The sequence below is a fragment of the Empidonax traillii genome, unplaced genomic scaffold (genome assembly GCF_003031625.1).
Source record: "Empidonax traillii isolate 1590-97213 ecotype Southwest subspecies unplaced genomic scaffold, ASM303162v1 scaffold191:size1449129, whole genome shotgun sequence".
Taxonomy (NCBI): domain Eukaryota; kingdom Metazoa; phylum Chordata; class Aves; order Passeriformes; family Tyrannidae; genus Empidonax; species Empidonax traillii.
Window position 1 is genome coordinate 1106777 of NW_020955384.1, and position 22143 is coordinate 1128919.

Consider the following 22143-nt stretch of genomic DNA (forward strand, 5'->3'; position numbering starts at 1 on the left):
ATAACCGCTCAAACTGTACAGTGCCTCGGGTGTCTGATAGCTAATAGAAAATGGCATTTACAAAAAGGAACAAGTTCATTTTGTGCTTTACTTGGGTGTTGAAAGTATTGTTATCACACTACTGAAAATTAATATAAAATCTATGACATTTTCACTTCTCATGATGTTAGATATAACATTATGTTGTAGTAAAGTGGGAAATTTCCTAAGAACGAAAAGTCATTTCAGTCAAAACTTCATGTCATATTTTCCACAGAAAGAAATAAAGCCTGATGAAATTATTCAAAGAAGGAATGAATGTGATTATTTATATGAATAAGATGAAACAGGACGTGTTTTAGAGAAACAAGAAAGCAACATAGAATAAAGAATGATCTCTCTTTACTAGGCTGGAGGAGAGAAACAGGGGGTCTTTTGGGACATTGTAATAGATAATAGCTGGGGAAAAAACATGGAGTCCGTGGGAGATCGGTTTAGCAAAAGCAGCAGGAACCAGGAATCACAGTTGCAGTAGGACCAGTACCACTGTATGCAGACAGGGACATACTGGAAGATGCTCTGATTTGCTTCTCAGCCACAGATCAATGGTCAACTAACCATGAAATCATGTCACACACTCTCCAAACTGTCCTGTGTCAGTGTAAAAAGTCTACCATATATTTTGCTTCTAAACTGATCAACATTTACAAGGAAAAGTACTGCCTGAACGTAGTAACAACCGTAAGTGCCAACGGCAACTTGTCTTCAAAATTCCTGTGGCCCAAAACTTTTACAGAAGGTGACACAAATACTTTCCAGCATCACAGAATAAAGTCATGGAACAATTCAAGTTGGAGAGGATCTTTGGAAACCATCTGGCCCAATACCATGCTCATAGCAGGGCTAACTTTAAATTGACATCGGGATGATCAGGATCTTATCCAGCCAAAGTTCGAATATTCCCAAGGACAAAGTGTCTCTGGGCACTTGTTCCAGTATTTGACCACCCTCCCTGCGGAAATTTTTTACAAAATGGTATCTTATTAGAATTTCACTTGCTGCAACTTGAGTCTGGGGTTTTTTTGTGCTCTCACTGCACACCTTCAGCAAGAGTCTGGCTTCATTTCCTCTGCACCGCCTCTTTAGTTGCCTGATGTCTATAGGTGGACCCCTCTCAGCCTTCTCTTACAGACTGAACAAAGCCACCACAGTCTCTCCTTGGGTGTCTTTAGTCCAGTTCAAGGAGCTTGGAGGACTTTCACACAACTCAGTCCAGTTTGTCAATGCCTTTCTTGTACTAGTGAACTCACAGCTGGACACAGTGCTCCAGATGTGAGCAGTGTCTCATTAGCTACATGCTTGCTAATACCACCCAGTGAGCCATAGGATTTCCTCTCTGCGTGGGCACACAGGACTTCCATGTCCTTTTATGCAGAGCTGTTTTCTCTCCTGCTATTCCCCAGCAGTACTGGGGTTATTCCTTCCTCCCCTCAAGATTTTGCAATTGTCCTTACTGAACATCATGAGGTTCCTGTTGGCCCATTTCCCCAGTTACTGAGGTCCCTCTGAATAGCAGCTTTACCCTCTAACACCTCTGTCATTGCCCCTCTCCAACTTGTTTGTTGAGGCTGCGCTCTGCCCCAGTATCAGGTCATTAACAAAGATCCGTCTTGATCGCTTCAGTGCAGGTGCATCAGGAATTGTCCCTTCACTTCTCTGTTTGCCATTCCCTGGAAGAAGCCTTAATAGCAAGCCATGTGGAAAGGTGACAAATTACAGCACAGTTGGAAAAAAAAAAGAGAGTTGATCAAGACAGCAATCTACAACAGTCTTTAATCATTCTTGCCTTCAGTCCAGGATTAACTAATTAGTGAGTGCTCTAGACCCTGGCAGCATATTCCTTATTGGAAAGAATTACTGTAAATGCAAAAAGGGTCAGGGAGAAGTTTAGTCTCTGAGATGCTCCCCACCCTGGTCTGCTCAGAGTGACTTTTGCTTTCTGGCAGCTGCCTGCATGCCAAATGTTTTCCCAATAGCTGTCAGCATCCTGCCTGCACATCGGCTGGGCGCCAGCTGCTGGGGAGGTGAAGGGGGACATTATTCATCTGGGAGATCAGGAAACCCCAAAGGGAGAAGCAGGCCTCCAAGCAGCTGTTTAGCAGCAGGAGCTGAGGTGGACGTAACTGAGAATAAATACGTAAATAGTCACACTCCAACTCTTTTGTAGTTCCTGCTCAAAAAAATATGAGTCATAGGGACAGACAGGTGAAGAGAGGGGAGATATTAGTTACAAGTAATGTTAGATCATCCCCCACATGGGAATAATATCTCAGTTTATAAATGTTTACTGGAGGTGTTAGATTTCTTCATATTTAACTGCAGCTTGCCAGGGTTTACCCTGTTAGACACCTCGCCCCAGCTCATTGACTCTGCAGGGTATTTTGGTGAGGGAAATGGTTATTTGGCATATTTGTCTTTTGCCTAATCTGAAATTTCAAAAGCTTACAGGCTGTTACACACACTTCTCCATTACATTTACAGATTGCCATGCCATCAGTAAAAAAAATACTGCCCAAATGTTTCTCAGTGTTAAATACATAGCACATATTGTACTCTACCACGTGGCACTTTCTGTGAAACTTGGGAGAACCATGAGTTCAACATGTTTTTCCATCTGGTTTCTAGAAACCTAAACTCTTCCAATCAGTTTCTGCCATTTTTTTCTCCCATCTGCAGCTTCACAGAAAATTGCAGAAGTTTGGTTTGGAAGTAACAAGAAAAAAACACAGCAAAACAAACAAACAAACATAGAAAAAGTCATTCTAAAAAGGGGCCCAGTTAGGTCAAGAGTTAAATTAAAAAAGACAGGGACTAGACAGAGCTTGGAGTTCCTCTTTGGCACAAGCTTCCTGGAACTTGAGAAGCAGGAAAGTTACCTACTGCCTATCAAAACTTCCTGTTTCAGTGTCCGGGGACAGTGGCTACTCCTGTGACCTTCCTGGATATTGTCCCTGTAGAATAACCACAAGAAACCACCAACTCTTGTGAACGAATAGTCCTTGAGAGACAAGAAAAAAAATCCTTCTAGGGATGTGCAACTACTGGGTGAAGAGAAAGCATGGCGTCTAGAAAACCTACCTGCCCTATTCAGGGAGCTGCTTGTTAATGGATCTGTGGGGTAAGTGAGCCTACTGGGATGGGAAAAGGTGCAGTGGGCAGCGGGCAGTGTCCTCACAGGACTTTAAAGAGTCTTTTGCCCTAGAGCAGGCAAATCTTTTTTAGCCAGAGTACTTATCTCCTGGGGTCTGCAGGAACAGCAGGAAAACACCTGTGGTCTGGCCAGTTTCTTCTCCACTCCTCCCTCAGAAAAGGATTTGCTTCCTCATGCTGAGATTGTACTGCAGCTTGCAGTAAAAAATATGCTTGGGGAAAAAAAAAAAAGCACTTTCAGGGATTTTTGGCGTGGTTATTCAACAGGCTGCTGCCCTGTTATCAGCACACAGAGCATTGTAGAAACACTGAATCAGCTGGAACCAGCGGGAAGGTCAGTGTTAACTATGGGAATGAATGGGCTTGCATGGGTGAACTGGAGAATTCACTGACCCCACCACAGCTGAGAGTTGCAAGGGCATATCATTCAGGGTAAACAGGGTGAGACACAAGCATTACACACACAGGTCAAATTTGGGCAAGGCCTGTAGGACTAAACATCACTCTGTGATGCAAGACTTTGTCCTCAACACTCCCTCGCTATCGTTTTGGACATGCCTTTCCTTTTGCCAGGGTCATTTCTCCACGCAGGGTCCTCCCTATTTCGGATCCTGGGCATCTCCAAGTCTGTCAGCTGTTGTCTGTACTGTGGTGTTGCAGTGAGGCTGGTATGGCCACCTCTTTAGTACGTCCCATGCAGGCATGAAAGTATATTTTCTCCCCTGGATGATCAAGCCCAATAGCAAAAGAGGCAGCTCTACAGGGAGACAGGAGATGAGAGCAGTCTGATGCATGATTAATTTATATCTTTAAAAGTCTGAAATGGTCCCAGAGTTATTAGTATTCCCCAGGTAAGAAAGCTGTCCAGAGTTTCAACATATCCCTGCCTTATTTCCACATCTACTGGAATTAATAGCTGAGGGATCGAAAAAGCCCAAAATTCAAACACGAGACTGCATTTAATCATTAATACAGAACCTAAGATCATAGTTTGGGAATCTAAGTGTTGTTGTCAGAAGCAGAGACAGCCCAAATTCTCATTTATATACTAAGACACTTTTAAAATTTCCTGGAAGTATAAATGCACATCAGAGTGGGTGCAGAGCCAGCACTGACAGCCTCTTTACACTGAGAAAACATTGATATGAAGGACCCTTCAGAGAAATGAAGACAAGTGAAAAGGAAAATCCCATTCCTTACATCTAACGCCAGTAGAGGTGACACAGCCCAAAAGCTTTTTAGAGTAAATTAAACTCCAGATGGTTCTCTCTGTCTGTCTCTGTCTCTGTGTGTTTGTAGACCTGTGCAAAAGGAAGTTGTGCATACACTGGAAAGAGGTAGAAGAATCCACCCAAGTGTTTTAAAAGCAGGCATAAGCCCACACTTGTTTTTCCTCACTCTTTATTATTCCAGTCATTGCACCCAGAAATGGCTCCATTTCTCTGTTGAAAGAGTTGCTATGTCTAAGTTGGTGAGGAATCCTTTGGGATGCCTAAGCTCTACCTCCTGCTTCGCATATTTAACTTTTCACCGGGGAAGGTCTGCTGCCAATTCTACCCCCATAAATGTTGGGGTAACAGGGAGCAATGTCCTGGCTGAACCCAACACTGCTCCCAGTGCCCGGCTCATTCCACCACAGTGTGCCCAGTCAGGGCACTGAAGCAGGAAAGTGTTTGCTAGAGACTGCAGTAGGTACTACATGGCCAGCTCTTTGTCTTCTAACTCTGAAGAAAATGTGCTGAATAGGCTGACAGAGCTTTTGCATAACGTGGTGGAACTAGCACAGAAAACATATATGCAATTTTTTAGGTTTGTTAGATGATAGCCTTTGTCTACGGTAGCATATTTCGCTGATACTATTTCCAATCTCCCACTCCCTCCTACAGATGTGCAGAATTTATAAGCTAAAAAAGAAAAGGAGCTGGAGACCCAGAATACTGTTACTGTAAAGTTAAATTCTTGGAGCCACACTTGTTTTATAAATCAGGCAAGGAAAATAATGCCTGGCTTCAGTTTTGTTGTTTGGTAACTTATTTGTAGCTACTTGTTTCAAGATACACAGGCTAGTAATCATGGAGGTCTGCTGCCTTTAATTGTCAGTGATTGTGGGGGTTTTAATTTCTTTTTTAATTCTTTAATTTTTTTTTTTTTTAATAAATTTTCCTGAGACAAGTGGTAAATGTAGAGTTTTAAGGATCATGACACCTTCTCATTAGGGGATTTATCTTTCAGGTAAAAGAACCACAACTCTTTCCTGGAGCAATTCAAGTCAGTTAGCATGGGGTCTAAAAGAGTGCCTTAACTCCAGGGTGTCAGAAAGGATCGAACAATCAGCAGAGAAAGAGCTTTGTTTTCAATGTGCAGTGCACCATTTCCAGTTCAAAGAAGCTACCAGGAGACCTGCTCCAAAATGACAGCATATAATATGCTAATAAATTGTTAGATAGCTTATCAGATAACAAAATGTCAAACTGGAGAGAATAGCCCAGTGGCTGTTTTATATAAATATTAATAATTGTTGTTGTTTTAAAAAAATATTTATTATTTCATTGATTTAAAATCTACTGGTCTGTAGTATATTCAGTGTATTTCCACTAATCTTACTCTTGCACTCCCTCTGAAGAGGAGAGTGAAGCAGGTAGGGCTCAGGCAGGGCTCCTATGCAGGGGATCCCAAATGTTCTTGTTAGCAAGATGCTGTTGTATTTACCTTCCTATAACTTTTCACTGGGATTTACAAGGACTTTGGGTGTTCAAAAAACATGATGAGTATTTTTCATAATCTAGAAATATTGTGACTTATGACTGAATATTTTGCTTAATAATTAACAGAGGTCTAATAAATTAGAGATGGAAAAAAGATGTCAGCAGCAACAGGGTTCAAGGCATCCTCTGTGGCATCTCCCTGTGGCTGGGCACTCTGAAGGGTGTCTGTGACCAGGCAGGACACGTCTGTGGGTGTGATGGGGGGATTTGAAGGGAGTGAGAAGCAGCTGCACCCATGTGGATGGCCTGAGGAGGCTCCACACAGCTCAGTAGCTTTATGCTCCACAATTCACTTTCTAAAGTGAAGAAGAGGTTTTATTTCTGTACCTTCTAAAGTATTGCTAGGAGTGGCCATGGAAGCTGGCTGGCCTGAGCTCTTAAACTTGTTGAGCTGGGCATGCCAAGGGCACATCAGCACAGGCTGTAAACAAATGTCTACTACTTGTAAGGACTATGGTGTGTATCACACATACGCCATATAAATCCTGTATCCAAGTATGTATTTACTTCCCATAACACAAATGTGTCTTTACACATGCAGAGATGAAAACAAAAAAACCCCAAATAATGCCATTGATAAAAAGATGTATTTCATATAAAAATATACACTCAAAAATGCTAGTTGGGATACCTGTGTATTCACTGCGAGCAGAAAAATGAACACCATGCCCCAGACACTCTTGTGAAATAAATTTTGTCTTCAGTTTCAGTTTAATAGCCCAAGATCTTTCTGCCAGATGTATGAACGTCTTTGTGAGGAAAGACACGGGAAGGAAAATGAAGATGTGATCAACCTAGGAAATGGTTCTTGGGAAACCTTCCAGCATCATGAGCAAGCGAACACAGGAGTGCATTAACACAGCACATTGTGTGATGAATGCTCCAGCAGCTGGTTCATGGGACACAAATAGACATTTGTGGGACAAGAGAAAGCAAATGTATGTAACAGACACAACTTTAAAAGTTTTTAGCAGAGGCTCGTGAAATTATACCAAAGAACAAATGGAGACCACAGTCGTAGCTAATTGACAGTGACAAGTTTTGCTTTGCACTGTTTGGACTGGAAATGACATCTTGAAAAATTAAACTTAGGTCAGCACACTCAGAATAACTGTTTTTCAGCTGTTCTAATAATCCCTTTCAAAAACATCACTGCATGCTGTGTTATGTGTCTCTAATTTTGAACTATCAGCAAACAGACAGAAGCATTGATTAAATGTGTGAACAGTATTAAACTCAAGATGCTGAATACACCAAAAACTGCGAAGGAATTGTACAAACAGAAGTAGAGTGGCTAGAAAAATTAATTTGGAACAGCTATGAGATTTCAACACAAACAAAGAAAAGCTACTGTATCCAAGATGAAATGTAGTGTTGTGACTTGTACTGACAAAAACTCATGAAGATGAAGGCTTGGGAATAATAGGCTGAAAGGTAATATCAATGCTATGCAAACAGAGGCATCATACACAGATGGGACAACTTATGCTGATCTTTACATAGCACTAGAAGGAATGCCTTTAACATTAACTGCAAATTGCAGGCACTCTGATGTCTGAAAGAAGGGGAGCAATGCTTTTGGAAAGTGAATTGGATGTGTGATTGGAGAAGCAGTGCTTGGACAGGGACACCTTCCACTAGACCAGGTTGCTCAAAGCCCCATCCAACGTGGGCTTGAACATTGCCAGAGATGAGACATCCACAACTCCTCTGGGAAACCTGTTCCAGTGCCTCACCACCCTCATAATAAAGAATTTCTTCCTAATACGTAGACTAAATCTACCTTTACTCAATTTGAAGCCATTCCCCCTTGTTCTATCACTACATTCTCTTGTCAAAAGACCCTTTCCAACTCTCTTGTAGCCCTCTTTAGCTACCTGAAGGTCCTATAAGGTCTCCCTGGAGCCTCCTCATCTCCACACTGAACAACTCCAGTTCTCTCAGCCTGTCCTCACAGGAGAGGTGCTTCAGCCCTCTGATCATTGTTGTGGCCCTGCTTTGGACTTGTTCTAACAGGTCCACATCTTTTTTATGTTGGGGACCCCAGAGCTGGATGCAGTATTCCAGATGAGGTTTCACCAGAGCAAAGTAGAGGGGCAGAAACACTTCCCCAGTAGTGCTGGCCACACTGCTTTTGATACAGCCCAGGATATGGTTGGCTTTCTGGGCTGAGAGTGCACGTTGCTGGCTTATGTCAATCTTCTTGTCCACCAAAACCCCAAGTTGCTTTTGTCAGGGCTGCTCTAAATCTGGTCATTCCCCAGCCTGTATTTGTGCTGGGGACTGCCCCAACCTGGGTATAGGACCTTGCATTTGGCCTTGTTGAACTTGATCCTTGTTGAACAAGGATCATATGGGCCCACCTCTGAAACCTGTCAAAGTCCCTCTGGATTGCATCTTTCCCTCCAGTGTGCTGACTACACCACAAAGCTTGGTCATGGAAGGGCTTTGCGGCTACTGCAAGGGTAATCCACTGGGATCAGGACCTAAGGCAGGAAGACTAATAAATTCCAGCCACTGTTTATAATGAAGATTATTTGACACAGAAGGAGAGATCCATTTTCCCTTTTACTGGGAGTCCTGAGGATAAAAAGAACCTGGAAAGGAGGCATTTGCTGTTGCATGAAGGGTCTAGGCTGGAAACAATGGTTGTATGGCATACTGTGCACCAGAGTCAGGCCACTCTTTTCCCTGCTTCCAAGAAACCCTGATGTCACCAGGACTGTGCTGCCATGATTCAGATACTGGTCAGACCCTGACGTCATCCTGCTTGCCCCAACATTGATCCAGAAAACCCAATTTTCAAGACAAACTGGTGCTCCTCACCTTACCACCTTAGTGCCATTCCTCATGACCTGCATGTCCACCATGCAGCCACCCATGACGTAGGCAGCCAGATTCAACTCGGAGAACTCAGCCTGGAGTGGAGCAAAAGGACAAAGTGTTACTCGAGGATAGCAGAGACACAAACACCCGGACACAGATGCAGGATTGTCTTCAGCTAGAATGTGCCTTTCCTTCTTTTTTTTTTATTCTGTGAGGCAACTGGAGGTCCAATTATAGCTGGTTTGCCCTGGAGAGGCTGCAGAAATCTTTACGGCTCCCAGACTTGGGGTGTAAAAGTACACAGGATTAGGCTTATTGCAGTAATAAGTACTGAAGGAATTAAGACTGAGCAAGCTGAAAAATGCATACAGGAAAGAATAATAATAATAATAAAAAGAGGTAAGGTCATTTGAATTGAAATTCCAAGTTTCCACTTGGAAACATCCATTTAGAATTATGTCTGAGCTGGCTGTCGTGCCACTGGCCAACTATAAACCTAATACAAAAGATGTAAACCTTTTAGCTAAATAGCTAAAAAACCTCATTATGCTGCAGGAAGGTGATAAGCAGAGAAGGCCACCTGATGTGATTTACTTATTAAGATTTTAACTATTAAAGGATTAGCAAAGCTGGATAGGCTATTAACAGTGCTGCTCGATTACTGAAACACTTTATATTTTAAAAGAGATGGGACTTACAAGGCTGGAAAGGTTGGCAAGGAATATTTCAGCTATGGGGAGCAAAAGGCACAGGGGTGATTATGACTGCAGTGGATGCCAGTGAAGGTTAAGATGCAGATCAGACTAGCGGGGTGAGAGGTGTGATGATCCTCCTGTGTGGCTCTGCTTCCCCTCAGACAGGGGTGCCAACAAGACACAAAAGTCTCAGGAGGATGATGGGAGGATTTGAACTAGAATATCCTATTATTGTACCATGCAAATATTCCCTTTCCAGCACAATGCAAATACACCAGTACAGACTCAAAGTCTTATGTTAAATTAGTGCCTTGATATAAATATAAATAAAAAGGTTTCATTTTTTGATACAGAAAATTTAGTCTTCCTTTGAATAGCTTTCCCCCCCCCCTTCCTTTTAAAGCATCTCTTTCAGACGAAAGTATGATCAAGACTAGGCAGCAGTAAAATCATCTTCTAACTAATAGCTGTCTAATAACAGAGCACTCAGATGGTATTGTTACTAGTTATGATTTTATTGAGATCCTTGAACTATTTAATGTTCTTCTGCTACTTCTATTAGATGGAACCAGAAGATAGTGCCAAGAACAACCTTTATACAGAAAAAAAAAAAAAGAAAGAAAAGAAAAAGAAAGGGAAAAAAAAAAGAAAAAAGTTTGTTTTGTCCTCATGAACTCATGGAAAAAACTTGCCAATGGAGAACTAGTGCACCTGTAAAGGCTCAGAGGCCAGACGACAAATGAAAAAATCATTTCCAACTCTCTTTTTTTGAAATCCACATAATTTTAAAGCAATGACTGTGGACTGGTGACCCGATGATGTAATGAGATTTCACGTCTGTGGACCTGTGTAAACTTTTTAAAGCAACAGCCTTACATGGTTTTACATCACTGTAACTCCCAATTACAATGAAAAGAGGAGGAAAATTCCTGTTGCCTGAAATAAATTCTACTTCAAACACGTACACACACACACACACACACTCACAGGGAGGGACTGGCAATGATAGAGGTGACTGCCTGGGTTTTAATTTTGAGATTACACTGTGTTGCCTCGGCCACAGCCACACTTCCTCAGGGATCATATCAGATCAGAGATAAGAAAATATGTACTTCTAAAAGGCACCTGCATTTAATACATTTATAAAATCTCAGTAGATGCGGGGGGAAGAGTCCACCTTGGACAAATTCAGTAAGATCAGATGCTTTGGGTGCCATCAGTGATCTCCCCAGTGGGTCAAGGCAAGCTTGCTAGCTTACATATAAGCTCAAGAGGTTCTGTGGACTGGGGAGATGAAACGTTTTCCCAGCTCTGTGTCTGCGTATGTCTCAGACATGTCCCAGTCTGAAAGCAGAGTGTTACCAAGCTGGAACTTCAGCTTCTGTTGCTGAAGAATGCATCATCTGATGTGAACACCGGAGCAAGAAAAAGAAGTTTTAGGTCTGTGTTTTCATGTTTTTTATGCTTTTCCTCCATAATGTTTTTCATAATGACTTGTAGTAAAGAGCTTAAAACTTCTCTTTGCTGGGGGTGAAAATGGGCATTTGATGACTGGCACTTACAATCTAATTAAGCTGGTCTGACAGGCTTTCCCTTGAGCCAAACAAAGCTGTGCTTAGACACCTGACATCCAAACGGGCCTGGGAATCCCCTGAGATGGTGAGTACTTCATACCAAACTGCCAGGACCATTTTCAGGCCTTTTAATGTCAAGAGCCAGAAGAAAAGCAAAAATTCCCTTTGGTAACCATTGTCCAGGGAACCCTGGAAAGAAGGGAGGAGCAGAAAGAGGGTCTGAGGGACTCAACTATCTTGCCACCACAACATCTAGATCTACAATTATAGCTGAGGGACATTCCTGACCTTTTCCTGGCATTCAATCCTGCTTTAATAGACTAAGTGAAGGAGCACTGCTGCTTTCACGTAGCTGCTTTGTTCCGTCCAAAAGGCTACTGCTAGCTGGTGTTTGGAAGAAGGCTGAAAACTTCAGTCAGCAGAAATTTTTTCCTGTTGATTTTCCAGTGCTCCCTGTATTTTTAACTTTGTGGGTTTTGTAGCCTGATGACTTCCCTTGGCTGGGATTTCAGCTCTGAGATCATCTCCAGCCTGAGTTTACCTTGCAGACAAAGAGGTCTTTGAAAGCAGCCCATGCAGATAGAGTGACAGGTAACTATGCATAAAACAGGAGAGTCCAGCTCCCTGTGGCCTTGCAGAGTCATTTGCATTAGGAATCATCAAACAGAAGGCGGCATTACGTTGGCCTGACTGTATTTTATACTTGCTTTCCAATGGTGCCAGTGGCTGCAAAAACATTCAGGACAAGAACAAACCATGTGTGATAAACATGACACAATCTGCCTTGAAAAATAACATAATACATACTGTGGGAGTAGAAATATTTCATACCTCTGAGGCCCAGATTTGAGACAATGCCCATAGCTATTTTGAGGATAGTTCTGTTAAAAATGCCTACTTCAGGTGGTGATTCAGAAAATGCTCCAGATCATTTGGACTAAACCTTAAGCTACTATCAGTTTCCATCAGTATTTTCGAGGTGCCGGAGGTCTTTTTGAGTTTCTGTTTGCTGATATTTCAAAAAGGAAGTTTTTGTCATTTTTAATCATGTAATAGTAGAAATGCTTGGCTTGGAAGCTATACCTGTGACTGATTCAAGGGAAGCATGTTTTCAAGGTAAATTTCAAGCATTTTTCATAGAGTAGTTGTGTTGGAAGGACTTCAAGACATCACATAGTCCATCACTCTTTCCTAAGGCAGGATCAGCTCTGCTTCTGACATTGTGTGCAGATATACATAAACTTCTTCTGTCTTCCACAGATGAGGAACTTCCTCAGGCAATTTGTGCCTTAACAAGCATGGAACATTTTCCCAATGCCCAACCTAAATCTCTTGCCTTACTCCTTAAGGCTGAAAGTTTTTTGGAGGGCCACTACTTCTTCCTGCAGGAAACTAAAGACTTACTGCTTGAAGACTTGACCTTCCTTTTTCCTTTTTCTCCCTAGAGAAAAGCAGCCCCCATTCTTATAAGATTTTCTTGTAGGTGATGTTTTTCAGCGCAGTGATCAGTGTCGTTGCTGGCACTGGCATTCTCTCTGACAGGTCTGCAGCTTCCTTGGGTTGTAGTGGTTTAGACTCACCATCCTTCAGCACAGACCCGACCACTGTTGAGTAAGATGTAAGGCCAACCATACGTTTGAGTACGGATTTGTCATACGTGCAGCAATGTGACTATTTTTTTACTCACATCCTGGCTGAGATCTGCTGTAATCCTTGCATTGCTTTGTCTAGGCTGCTGACTAGCCTGGTCCATGTTGTGGCTTAGGCATTTGGAATGAGGAATTACTACTGTATAGTCAAATCACATACATTCCTCAGTAGATTTTATGCTTTATTTTTTGGTGGATCTTCCAATGTGTACAAGGGAAGGAAGACTTTAACAGACATAAGACTGCATTCCTGAAACACTACAACCATTGCAAGCATTTCAAGGGGAAAGTAAGCAATCCCTAAATCCTGCACAGGCAGAAGGGTGGACAGATAGCATGGATCTCAATGGGATGAGGGCTGGGGCCATGCATACTTGGTGTGCATACACATGCAGAATTCAACATTACACATCCTGATTTCCCATGTCTCTTTCCTGAGAAGTTTTCCTTTGGGGAGGCACTCTCCTCCCCATGTGCCCTCAGTACTGGGATCTCTGGAAGAAAAGGATAGAGAGGGTCCATCTCGGTTATGAATGCTGCTGTGTGGCTCCAAGAGGATCTTCCACAACTGCTCTTGACAAGCCCTGAAGCTAGGATGCATGCTCCTAGGCTACAGACACTGTTGGTGCTGAAGATCCACATGCCTTCACCTGTGTGAGTGCTTTTGGTGCCTCAACTCTGATGGCATTCAGAATTGTTTTGAGTTTTCATTTCAGAAGTTATGTGACTGCCTGAAAATCTGAGGTCCAGAAAAGCACATTTCTAAACCTTTTGATCCTGGGAAATGGCTCAAAACCATGAACTCTGTAAACCTCCAAAAGCCAATGAAAATTAAAAAAAATAAAATGTGAAGATACTATTTATTTAAGAAATCTATTATTTCTGAGTCATTCTTGTTAGTTTTCCAGGTCCCTTTATTCATGGTTTCTGAATGCTTGTATGTGGTGAAGCTAAGAGAACTGCTGTTGCTGTTCTTGAGCAGTTTTCTGGCATTCAGTTGGAAAAAACCCCAAACTCTAAACATATAATGAATAAAAATTATACAGTTGTTTGACAAGAGGGTAATTTTCCTTTCATCGCACACAGACCTATCAGACTCTACCTTTTGAAATGACCAGTTTATGCTACACATAAAAATACCTCTTTAGGGCGGGAAGTACAATGGAGCAGGAATTCATGATTTGTATTACAATTATCTTCTGTGAGTGCCAAGTACAACTTTTTTCCTGACAGTGTTGCCAATGGAGTCATAATCTATACCACAAGACTTTTCCAGAAGCATGTACATAGGAGTTCACTGAATAATCACTCCCTGAAAATAAACTAAACAGTGGGAACAAGTGAATGAGCTGTGCAAGAAGAATGCAGATCAGACAGACAGACGGACCCACCTCATCACAGCAGGAAATGGTGGGAAGGAGACGGGTGAACAAACAACAGGAATAAAGAATATAGATGAACCTTTTGGCCTTATCACTTCCCTTTCACACTTTTCACCCCATTCCACCATCAGTTAGCCAGGAAAGACGTCTCTGAACATATTAAGATGCCTTTGGAAATACCTGAAGAAAGGTACCCTGAAGGTGGTGGACTCTCTCAAGAGGTATTGCTTGCTCTTGCATGCTAGGTCTGTGCTCCATGTAGGGCACAGGATTGGAAAAGCCCATCAGAGCCATTGGGTCTAACCCCTTGCTATTGCAGGCATCATGTCATAAAACCCTTTCTTATATCAGGGTATTTACTAAAAGCAGTGACGACTCCTTTAGCCTCTGTTTTGGCAGGATAAACAAACTCAACGCTTCCAGTCTCCTCTCATAAGCCAGATCTCCATGGACATCCCTGTGACCCTGCTCTGCACATCTCCTGCTTTGTGGACATCTCTGTCCCAGACAGGTGTCAAGTGTCGCACTCATCCGACCCCCACACACGGTGTCATGGTCTATCCCATGGGTTTGTGGTTGTCCAGGTCTCAGCCCCATCTCTCTTCCCCTCTTCTCCTCTTACGTGGGTGTGCTGGGGATACATGGCCAAGCAGTATTCCCCCTTTGCATGGGGCATATCTAGTGACCAAGGAGACCCCCCACATGAGGTAAGTTATGATCTGTATGGGAAACCCCAGAGATACATGAAATCCTTAGATCCTCTGGGACAAGACAGAGAGGATGGGGAAGAAGGTGTTGAATTATTACCAAAAATATTACCAGCAGGTGTTCAATTATTGCCTCTAGTGAAGGGAAACCTTTGTCAGAACATGAGGCTTATGGTATAATTCCTCCTCTTCCTCTGCATACTGTGGTTCCAAATGTCTCCTATCCTCCAGTCAATGAAGGACTGAGAAGATAAAAGCAAATTTTTTTCATGGGAAACTAAAAGCAATGTGGTCCACTCCTGTGGCCCTTTAAGATTCTTCTTTAAGTTCAAGTTAGCCTTAGAGCCATTTAATCAAACTTACTCTTTTCATTTGTAAAAGAATTTTTTAGCATTTGTTTTTCTAGATACATGGATGGAGATGCATACACTGCAGTTCTGAAAGCTAGAAATAACAAGGCAAGTAAAAGCAACAAATGGATCAAAATCTAAGCAGCTTATTTTTAGTGTAAAACAGAGATAGTATTTTTAGACTCAGCTGCTCCTTAAAGCTTAGAGGTTTACCCACACTGAGTAAAACTTAAACCATGAGGGTTTTAGTGGGAATAGGTCAAATAGATTTTGAGGTTTGGATCAGCATTTCATTCAGTCTCATCATTGCTACAGAATGACTTGTAGAGGAAAATATCCAAATAACCAAAATGCAATCCAAGTTGCCTCTGAAGAAAAGGGGCCTGAACTCAGGGGAGCACTTGTATTTGCTTTGCACCTCCCCAGCCTTGCACCTCTCTCCCTGCAGTCAGCAGGAAATAGGCAATGGTATTGCATGCCCTGGTTTCACTCAACAGTGGATAGTAACAAATACTTCAGCCTCTAAAGCATATTCATAAATATGCTTTTGGTGTTACACTGAATGTTAGAAGAGGAAAAAAAAAGGTGGGAATGAAGTCAGGTTTCACTTTTGTAGTTGGGGGCTGGAACAGGCTCCCCAGGGAAAGGGTCACAGCACCAAGCATGACAGAGTTCAAGAAGTGTTTGGATGATACTCTCAGGAACATGGTATGACTCTTGGGAATGGTCCTATGCAGGGCTAAGAGTTGGACTCAATGATCCTTGTGGGTCCTTTCCAACTCAGCATATTCTGTAATTCTGTGATTCATTTTAACAAACGATGGGAGAGGGATGTGCTCACCACAGTGTCCCTGACAGCTCCCTCTCCTATTCACTGTAATTCATGTATCTGCTAAAGAACCAGAAAAACTTCTGAGAGTTCATAAAACCTATCTTCATACAGGCTGAGACTTGAAGAAGTAGCTCCTCGAGCAGCAGGATGACACTGAGCAGTCTCATCCCTGTGTATTATTCAGTGCCCAATATGAACTGAATTCACCTCTCGTAGAAACTTATTATCTTGAAACTTCTGCCTGTTTCTCCAATTCAGACAAAATCAGCCAATGCTTTCCCCAGTGCTGGGTGTGGGAGATATGCAGGATGAGACAGAGTGATCACATATGTCTTTCATTCCTCAAACGACAGCCAAGGGGGAGAGGCAGCTCAGAGAGCTGGTAGGGGTGTATAGCCAGATTAGATAACTGACTTTCCGCTGCTGAGAGAGGGAGAGACAGTGCTGCTTTCAGCAGTACTGCTCTACTACAAATAAATGATGTCATGACTTCAAAAAAAAAAAAATCACCTACTATTCTGCTCTGCTTCCCCCAAAGATTGCTCAAATGGCTTGCTAGGAAAGAATTAAGATGTAAGGGAGATGGATATGAAAGAAGAGGGGAAAAAGTCTAAACCAAGTACAAAGCATCCTGGAAGAATGGCAAAAGAATTAGCAGGGTCAGAGAAAATAGGGCAGTTGCTTTTTCCCAGTGTGGTTTTTCAAGAATATTTAACATTTGGATATTTCCTTTCATTGCTTTCTGCCATTCAAAATTCTTTGTTATTTAACCTTTCAGATCAAAAGTGGGTTTTTTTCCTATACAAAAAAAAAAAAAAATACCCAAGGCAAACTGTATTTCTGGCTCAGTCAATAATGTGTGGTTATCTGAAACAGGATCAAATGGAAAAATGGAAAAACTAAATGAACTTACTGAGCAGACCAAATGATTCAGGAGATGCCTGAGAGTCAAATCTTGATCTGATGCAGAGTTTTTTTCAGAACTGAACAGGAAGGTTAGAGTCTGTGCATCATGGCACTGTCTGTGTGCCATTCATGGGGGAGTTATAGCAGTAAAGACTAGTGATTGGGAACTCAAAGAAAAAGGTGTGGACCAGGTTGGTTAACACACAGTTATTCCCAGGGAATTTTTTTCCTTTTTTCTCCCATAAGAAGATTGTGGAAGAATATTAATTTTTCAGGTAGAGAGGGTCAGCATTCAGCCTCAGGGGACCTGTTTCCACAAGAGTTTAGGTTCCTGGACTGTGCTTGAGGAAGAAGGTGAAGAAGCTAAGAGGGCTCCAAATAATCATGGTAGGAACAATGAATGAAAATTAAATATCAAAAAATACTGAGCCAGGATGAATGGGCAAAATCAGAAGGGGACAGGAAGCCAAAACTTGAAGAAACCAGTGACCCTCTCTTGGCCTCAGTGATAAGCAGAGGGGCCTGAGGTCAGATTCAAGGACTGCCCATGACAATGCAGCTTCTGAGTTTCCCCTGGCAGACAGTGATCCAGCTGGGAAAAGTGATTGTCCTTTCTCCTCCTGAGGTCTGGAGGAGTCATGAGCAGCTCCCTGCCCACTAAGTGGAGGCTGGGCTGGCTGATCTGAGGGGCAGGGAGGGGATAAGGGGAAACAGCCAGGATCCTTGTTCTCGGTTCCTCAGCTGTCACTCAATTACCCACTGCAAGCTTCATTCCCTTGGGCAACGCTGCAGTCACTACGCTGGGTATTTAAAGAAAGCTGAAGGGGGCCTGGCCATGGTCCTCACCAGCAGAATCACACCAGCCTTATGGGGTTTTATTGGAGCAAATTGTTGCCTCCTCTCAAACATGGATATTCTGACTATGTGTAGGATTTCAAGAGGTAGACAGGAAAGTCTCCCTGAAAGTCCTCAGGGAAGTGCGATAAGCTGCCTTGTGACGATGACAAGGGTCACAACTGGGTTTAGCCCATCAGCGATCAAGAGTCCACTTCTATCCTGCACTCATCAACCATTTGAAGAGAGTTCTTTTATAAGGACTTCAAGTGCAATAACATTTGAGGAGAAGGACTATGAGAGGAAAGGCAGAGACAGGAGGTTTTGGAAACAATTAACAGGTCATTTTGAAGAGTACTAGGTCTACCTTTGAAACTAACTCTATTTTGAGTGATGGAGAGGGTTGGATCAGATGTTTGAAGGGCAAGCCTAAATTATTTGATTTCATACTTCTAAGTGAGAAGTATGATTTTTTTTTTTTTAATTTTTTATTTTTCCTATTCTCTTCGGGTGATTCCTAAGGCAGCCAGTAAAATAAAGATTTTGATAAGGAAATGCAATAAAGAATTATTCTTGCTAATACCACTGAGTACTGACAAGTGTGATATCAATAAAACCAGAAAAAATAAGTATCTGAAGTATCATAGTGGCAAAAAACTACTTGCTAAGTTTTCTCTCCCAGACACAGTTTGATCAGAACATATGTACTTATGTACAGTCATAGACAACTGGGCAGGACACCTTTGAAAAGAGAAGAAACACCTTTACAAGGGAAATGGGTCCTGAGAATGCCTTCAAAACCACTTCATTAATAATCTGTACACACTCAATGCAGAATCAACAGTTTTATATAAAAAAAAAATCAGGTCATTCAAACAACATTCACTAGCTTTCTTTATCCACTCTAGCAGTTTTATAGCCCCAATTAGTATAAAACAAGCATATGATTCCTTCATGATCACCATCTCATCCCTACATCTCTTTCTTCCTACTCCTGCTTTCAAGTTGGGTGCCTGTAGACAATTATTAGTAATAATTTCTACTTTGGCAACAGCATGTACTGTGGCATACCAGCTTTCCACCTTTTCAGGCATATATATGGAAGTATGAGGTAGTCTTCCAAAGGAAAAAATTATAATCCTATCACCAGGACAACAAATGTAATTTTGAGGTGAAATAGCAACTGATTTTGCGAAGGTAGGGAGGGTGATAGGATGGCCCAATATTTTCATTTACAGCTTCCACAATTCTATAAAATGGACACATCTTAAAATTCCACATTAGTTCCTTCCTTCAAGAGAATTAACATTGACAGATTCTCTCTCTTAAGACCTCAGCCCTGTGCACACATTTCTTAGAGGGAAATTCAGTTGTCACTGACCTGTTCCACTCGGATATCAAATTCTCCATTCACCTTCTTCCCCTGGAAATACTTGGCCCTATAAAAGAAATAAGAAAGACAAACATGGTTAAATAAGATTTTTGGCTTTCATTACATACTGCTTTGCTTCTGCATTTCCCTTTTTGATGAAGAATTTCTATTTGGGTCACAGCATGTTTCCCTAATTCCTATCTTCTTTCAGCTTTCTGTTCTCCAAGAGAAACCTGCCAAGCCAGATGAAAACCACATTGGAAAGTTCCTTCAAGGCTTCTTAGTTTTTCATTTTATTTTCAAACTGAAATCCAAATGCTCTCCTAATCTTTTCCAGAGAACAATTCTAATCAATGATTCCTTGCTATACTTCATTTAATACTCCATCTTTATTCTGTTAAAGGAGAGCAACACATGGCATGGCATCAGAAGATTCTTCTGATGTTGAGCAAGGATCTTTGTCATCACAGCTGAAGTATTTGTGAAGCCTATTCCCATGCTCTCTCTCTACAGAGCTGCTTTTCAGTTCTGTTTCTTTCTGCTACTGATTCAAAGAAATTGTAACTGCATCTACAGTGTCACTAATGAAGGATCTCTTCTCCTGAACTGAGAAACTGTGTTTACTTTGGAGCTTAACACTGTTTTGAGAAGGACATACACTTTGCACTAGCTCTGCTCCTAGCTCCCTACACTATGCAGACAACAAAGCACGTTCAGAAGCATCAGTTGTTCATGAGAGGGGAGGGCTGACAGCAGTGTTGGAGAAGAAAACATAGGAAAAGGACAGACAGTTTAAGCTTCTTGTATTCATATTTGTGTATAATGCTCCTTATATTGATTAGTCATGGGGGAAATTGCTAATATAATTTCCCCTATAAATATTTCTTCCCAATTCTTCCACTCTCCAAACAAGTTTGACAGAAGAAAATATGAATTTATTTTCTCAGACCTCCTGCCCTATAAACTTTAAGAAGGCCATGTAGGCTCCAAAAGGCTCTTCTACTTGGAAAACATGAAAACAGTTTAGCTCTGCAAGAGCTGTTTCCAGAGACAAAGTAACTCCGGGTTCTGTTTCCAGTTGGCAAAGGCAGGATAGAATAAAGAAGCAAAGGAAAACGAGGGGAAGCCGGCTTTGCTCCCTATTTTATAGTATTAGCAAAAAAAAAAAAAAAAAAAAAAAAAAAAAAAAAAAAAAAAAAAAAAAAAGCTGGCTCACATTTTTACTGTGTCTATTTGTTCCAATAAAAAAAGGAGAGACAGTAGGAAGGCAATTTTCCCTGTGGCTGAAACACACCATTTTCTAGCTGAATGCTCCCCTTCCCCAGAAATGTGAAATGTAAATAAAAAACCCCATTGTTTTGTTTTGTCATTCTGGCTCAAAATCAAGTAAAAAGTTTTCATTTTAATAGAAAGAGACATAAAAATTGGCAAAAGTTTTCTGCTTCATTCTAATGAGGATATCTGAAGGCTTCCCCTCCCAGGCAGACCATCCATCAGCATAATGTGCCAATAAGACTTCTGCAAAGGTGTCAGTGAGGGACAACGTAGCAGCCAGGTGTGATCAAGACCAAGTGACTTGGACAACCGCTGTCCAGTATAAAAAGCAGAGCTCTGGCCATTTTTCCTCCTTTTTTTTTTTTTTTTTTTTTAAATGTACGGTTGTTAAGCGAAAAAAGGCAACTTAGCAGACAAGCTAAGACATCATGCCTCTAACAATAAACAGGAACTTTAAATGCACTTAATAATTCCATTAAATTTCTGGAGGCATGACTCTAGAGGGTCTGGCAACATTCCTTACTCCTAAACATTGGGGATATTGCTGTAACCAGTGACTCCTTAAAAACTGAAATAAGCTTTAAGAGGGCCCACAGGAACTGGTCTGAAATTTGAGGTACACTATTCACTGGTTTTTATTCCCAGCATGCTCATAATATATACTCCTTACCCACATTTATGAAACACACTTCCTGCCTCTATGGCCTCTCCTCTTTGCCGACCAGCTGGTTACAAACTCTTTGGTGCTGCTTCGCTCCAGCTTGTAATGAAGTGCGATTAACCACAGTCTTCAGCCCGGTACAGATGGAGCAAAGACGCTTCCACTGCCTGGTCCAGGAAATGAGCCTTCACACAGTTAAAAAAAAATCCTCTTTCTCATCTCTACAGTACTGGTTGTGCTTATGGACAGTCACCTAGATGGCACATTAGGGGTCATTGGAGTAGAGCAAGGGACCTCAGCTTGGACACCATGTGACGTCCCAGTCTTATCCCTCTTTCCACATAGGTTTTCTCACCCAGTGTCTCAGGTAACTTTCCTTTAACAGCACAATATATCACTTTCATTCCAAGACAGCTCCCCAAGAGACTTAATCTGCTCCGAGCGTCTCTGAAGGCTACAGGTGCTAAGTAATTTGCAGCAAAATATTTTGGTCTGTCCCTCATTTTGATATAGCCCAGGGTAAGAATGAAACATTCTTTACTGAAACTTCTCTGAAATGGATGGAGTGATGCTTTCAATCCACACCTGGGGTTTTGGAGCCCCTGGGCAGTAGAGGTGATCATGTTGACATGAAAAATGGCCTTAGTATTACTGTGGATCCCCTGAAGTTTTAAGCAAATTGGAATCATTGCAGATGCTGTGGAAGCATCATAAATACCTTGTAAGAGAGAGAGTCTGTCTTTTGGTTAGTTCTGCACAATTTATGAAATAGCTTCTGGTCCTCACGGTGGATGTGAGACGGAGAAAAGGAAGACCATGCTGCTCTGGTGGGGATGAATGAGAAAGATAGATGGAAGTTTCTGGCAGTATCATGACAGTACAAGACATCTGTAGATGCTTTCTGCCTCCAAACCACCTAAGCAAGTCTCTTCCAGACCTCTGCCCAGGACTTGTCTGCTGAAGAGTTATTTAGGCTGCTTGTAGTGCAGCAGAGAAGCAGTGCCAAGAAGACCAGTTAAAAACTGTCCCGACTCACCTCCAGCACAGCCAGCTGCCAGTGATGAGAGGAGCAGCTCGTTGGCCCAGGAGGGGGGCTGTGTAGCACCCCCCAGCTCGGGACACTGGA

The 22143-nt window shown here is 42.0% G+C and overlaps 1 protein-coding gene across 1 annotated transcript in view; it reads right to left on the reverse strand.

Annotated features, from left to right (window-relative positions):
- Positions 1–22143, reverse strand: part of SYN3 (synapsin III) — a 196323-nt gene that overhangs the window by 144085 nt on the left and 30095 nt on the right. The window contains exons 4-5 of the mRNA XM_027886661.1: positions 19091–19148; positions 8781–8872 (exon numbers count right to left, since the gene is read on the reverse strand). Coding sequence (XP_027742462.1) covers positions 8781–8872; positions 19091–19148 — 150 coding nt within the window. The remainder of the gene's footprint in view (positions 1–8780; positions 8873–19090; positions 19149–22143) is intronic.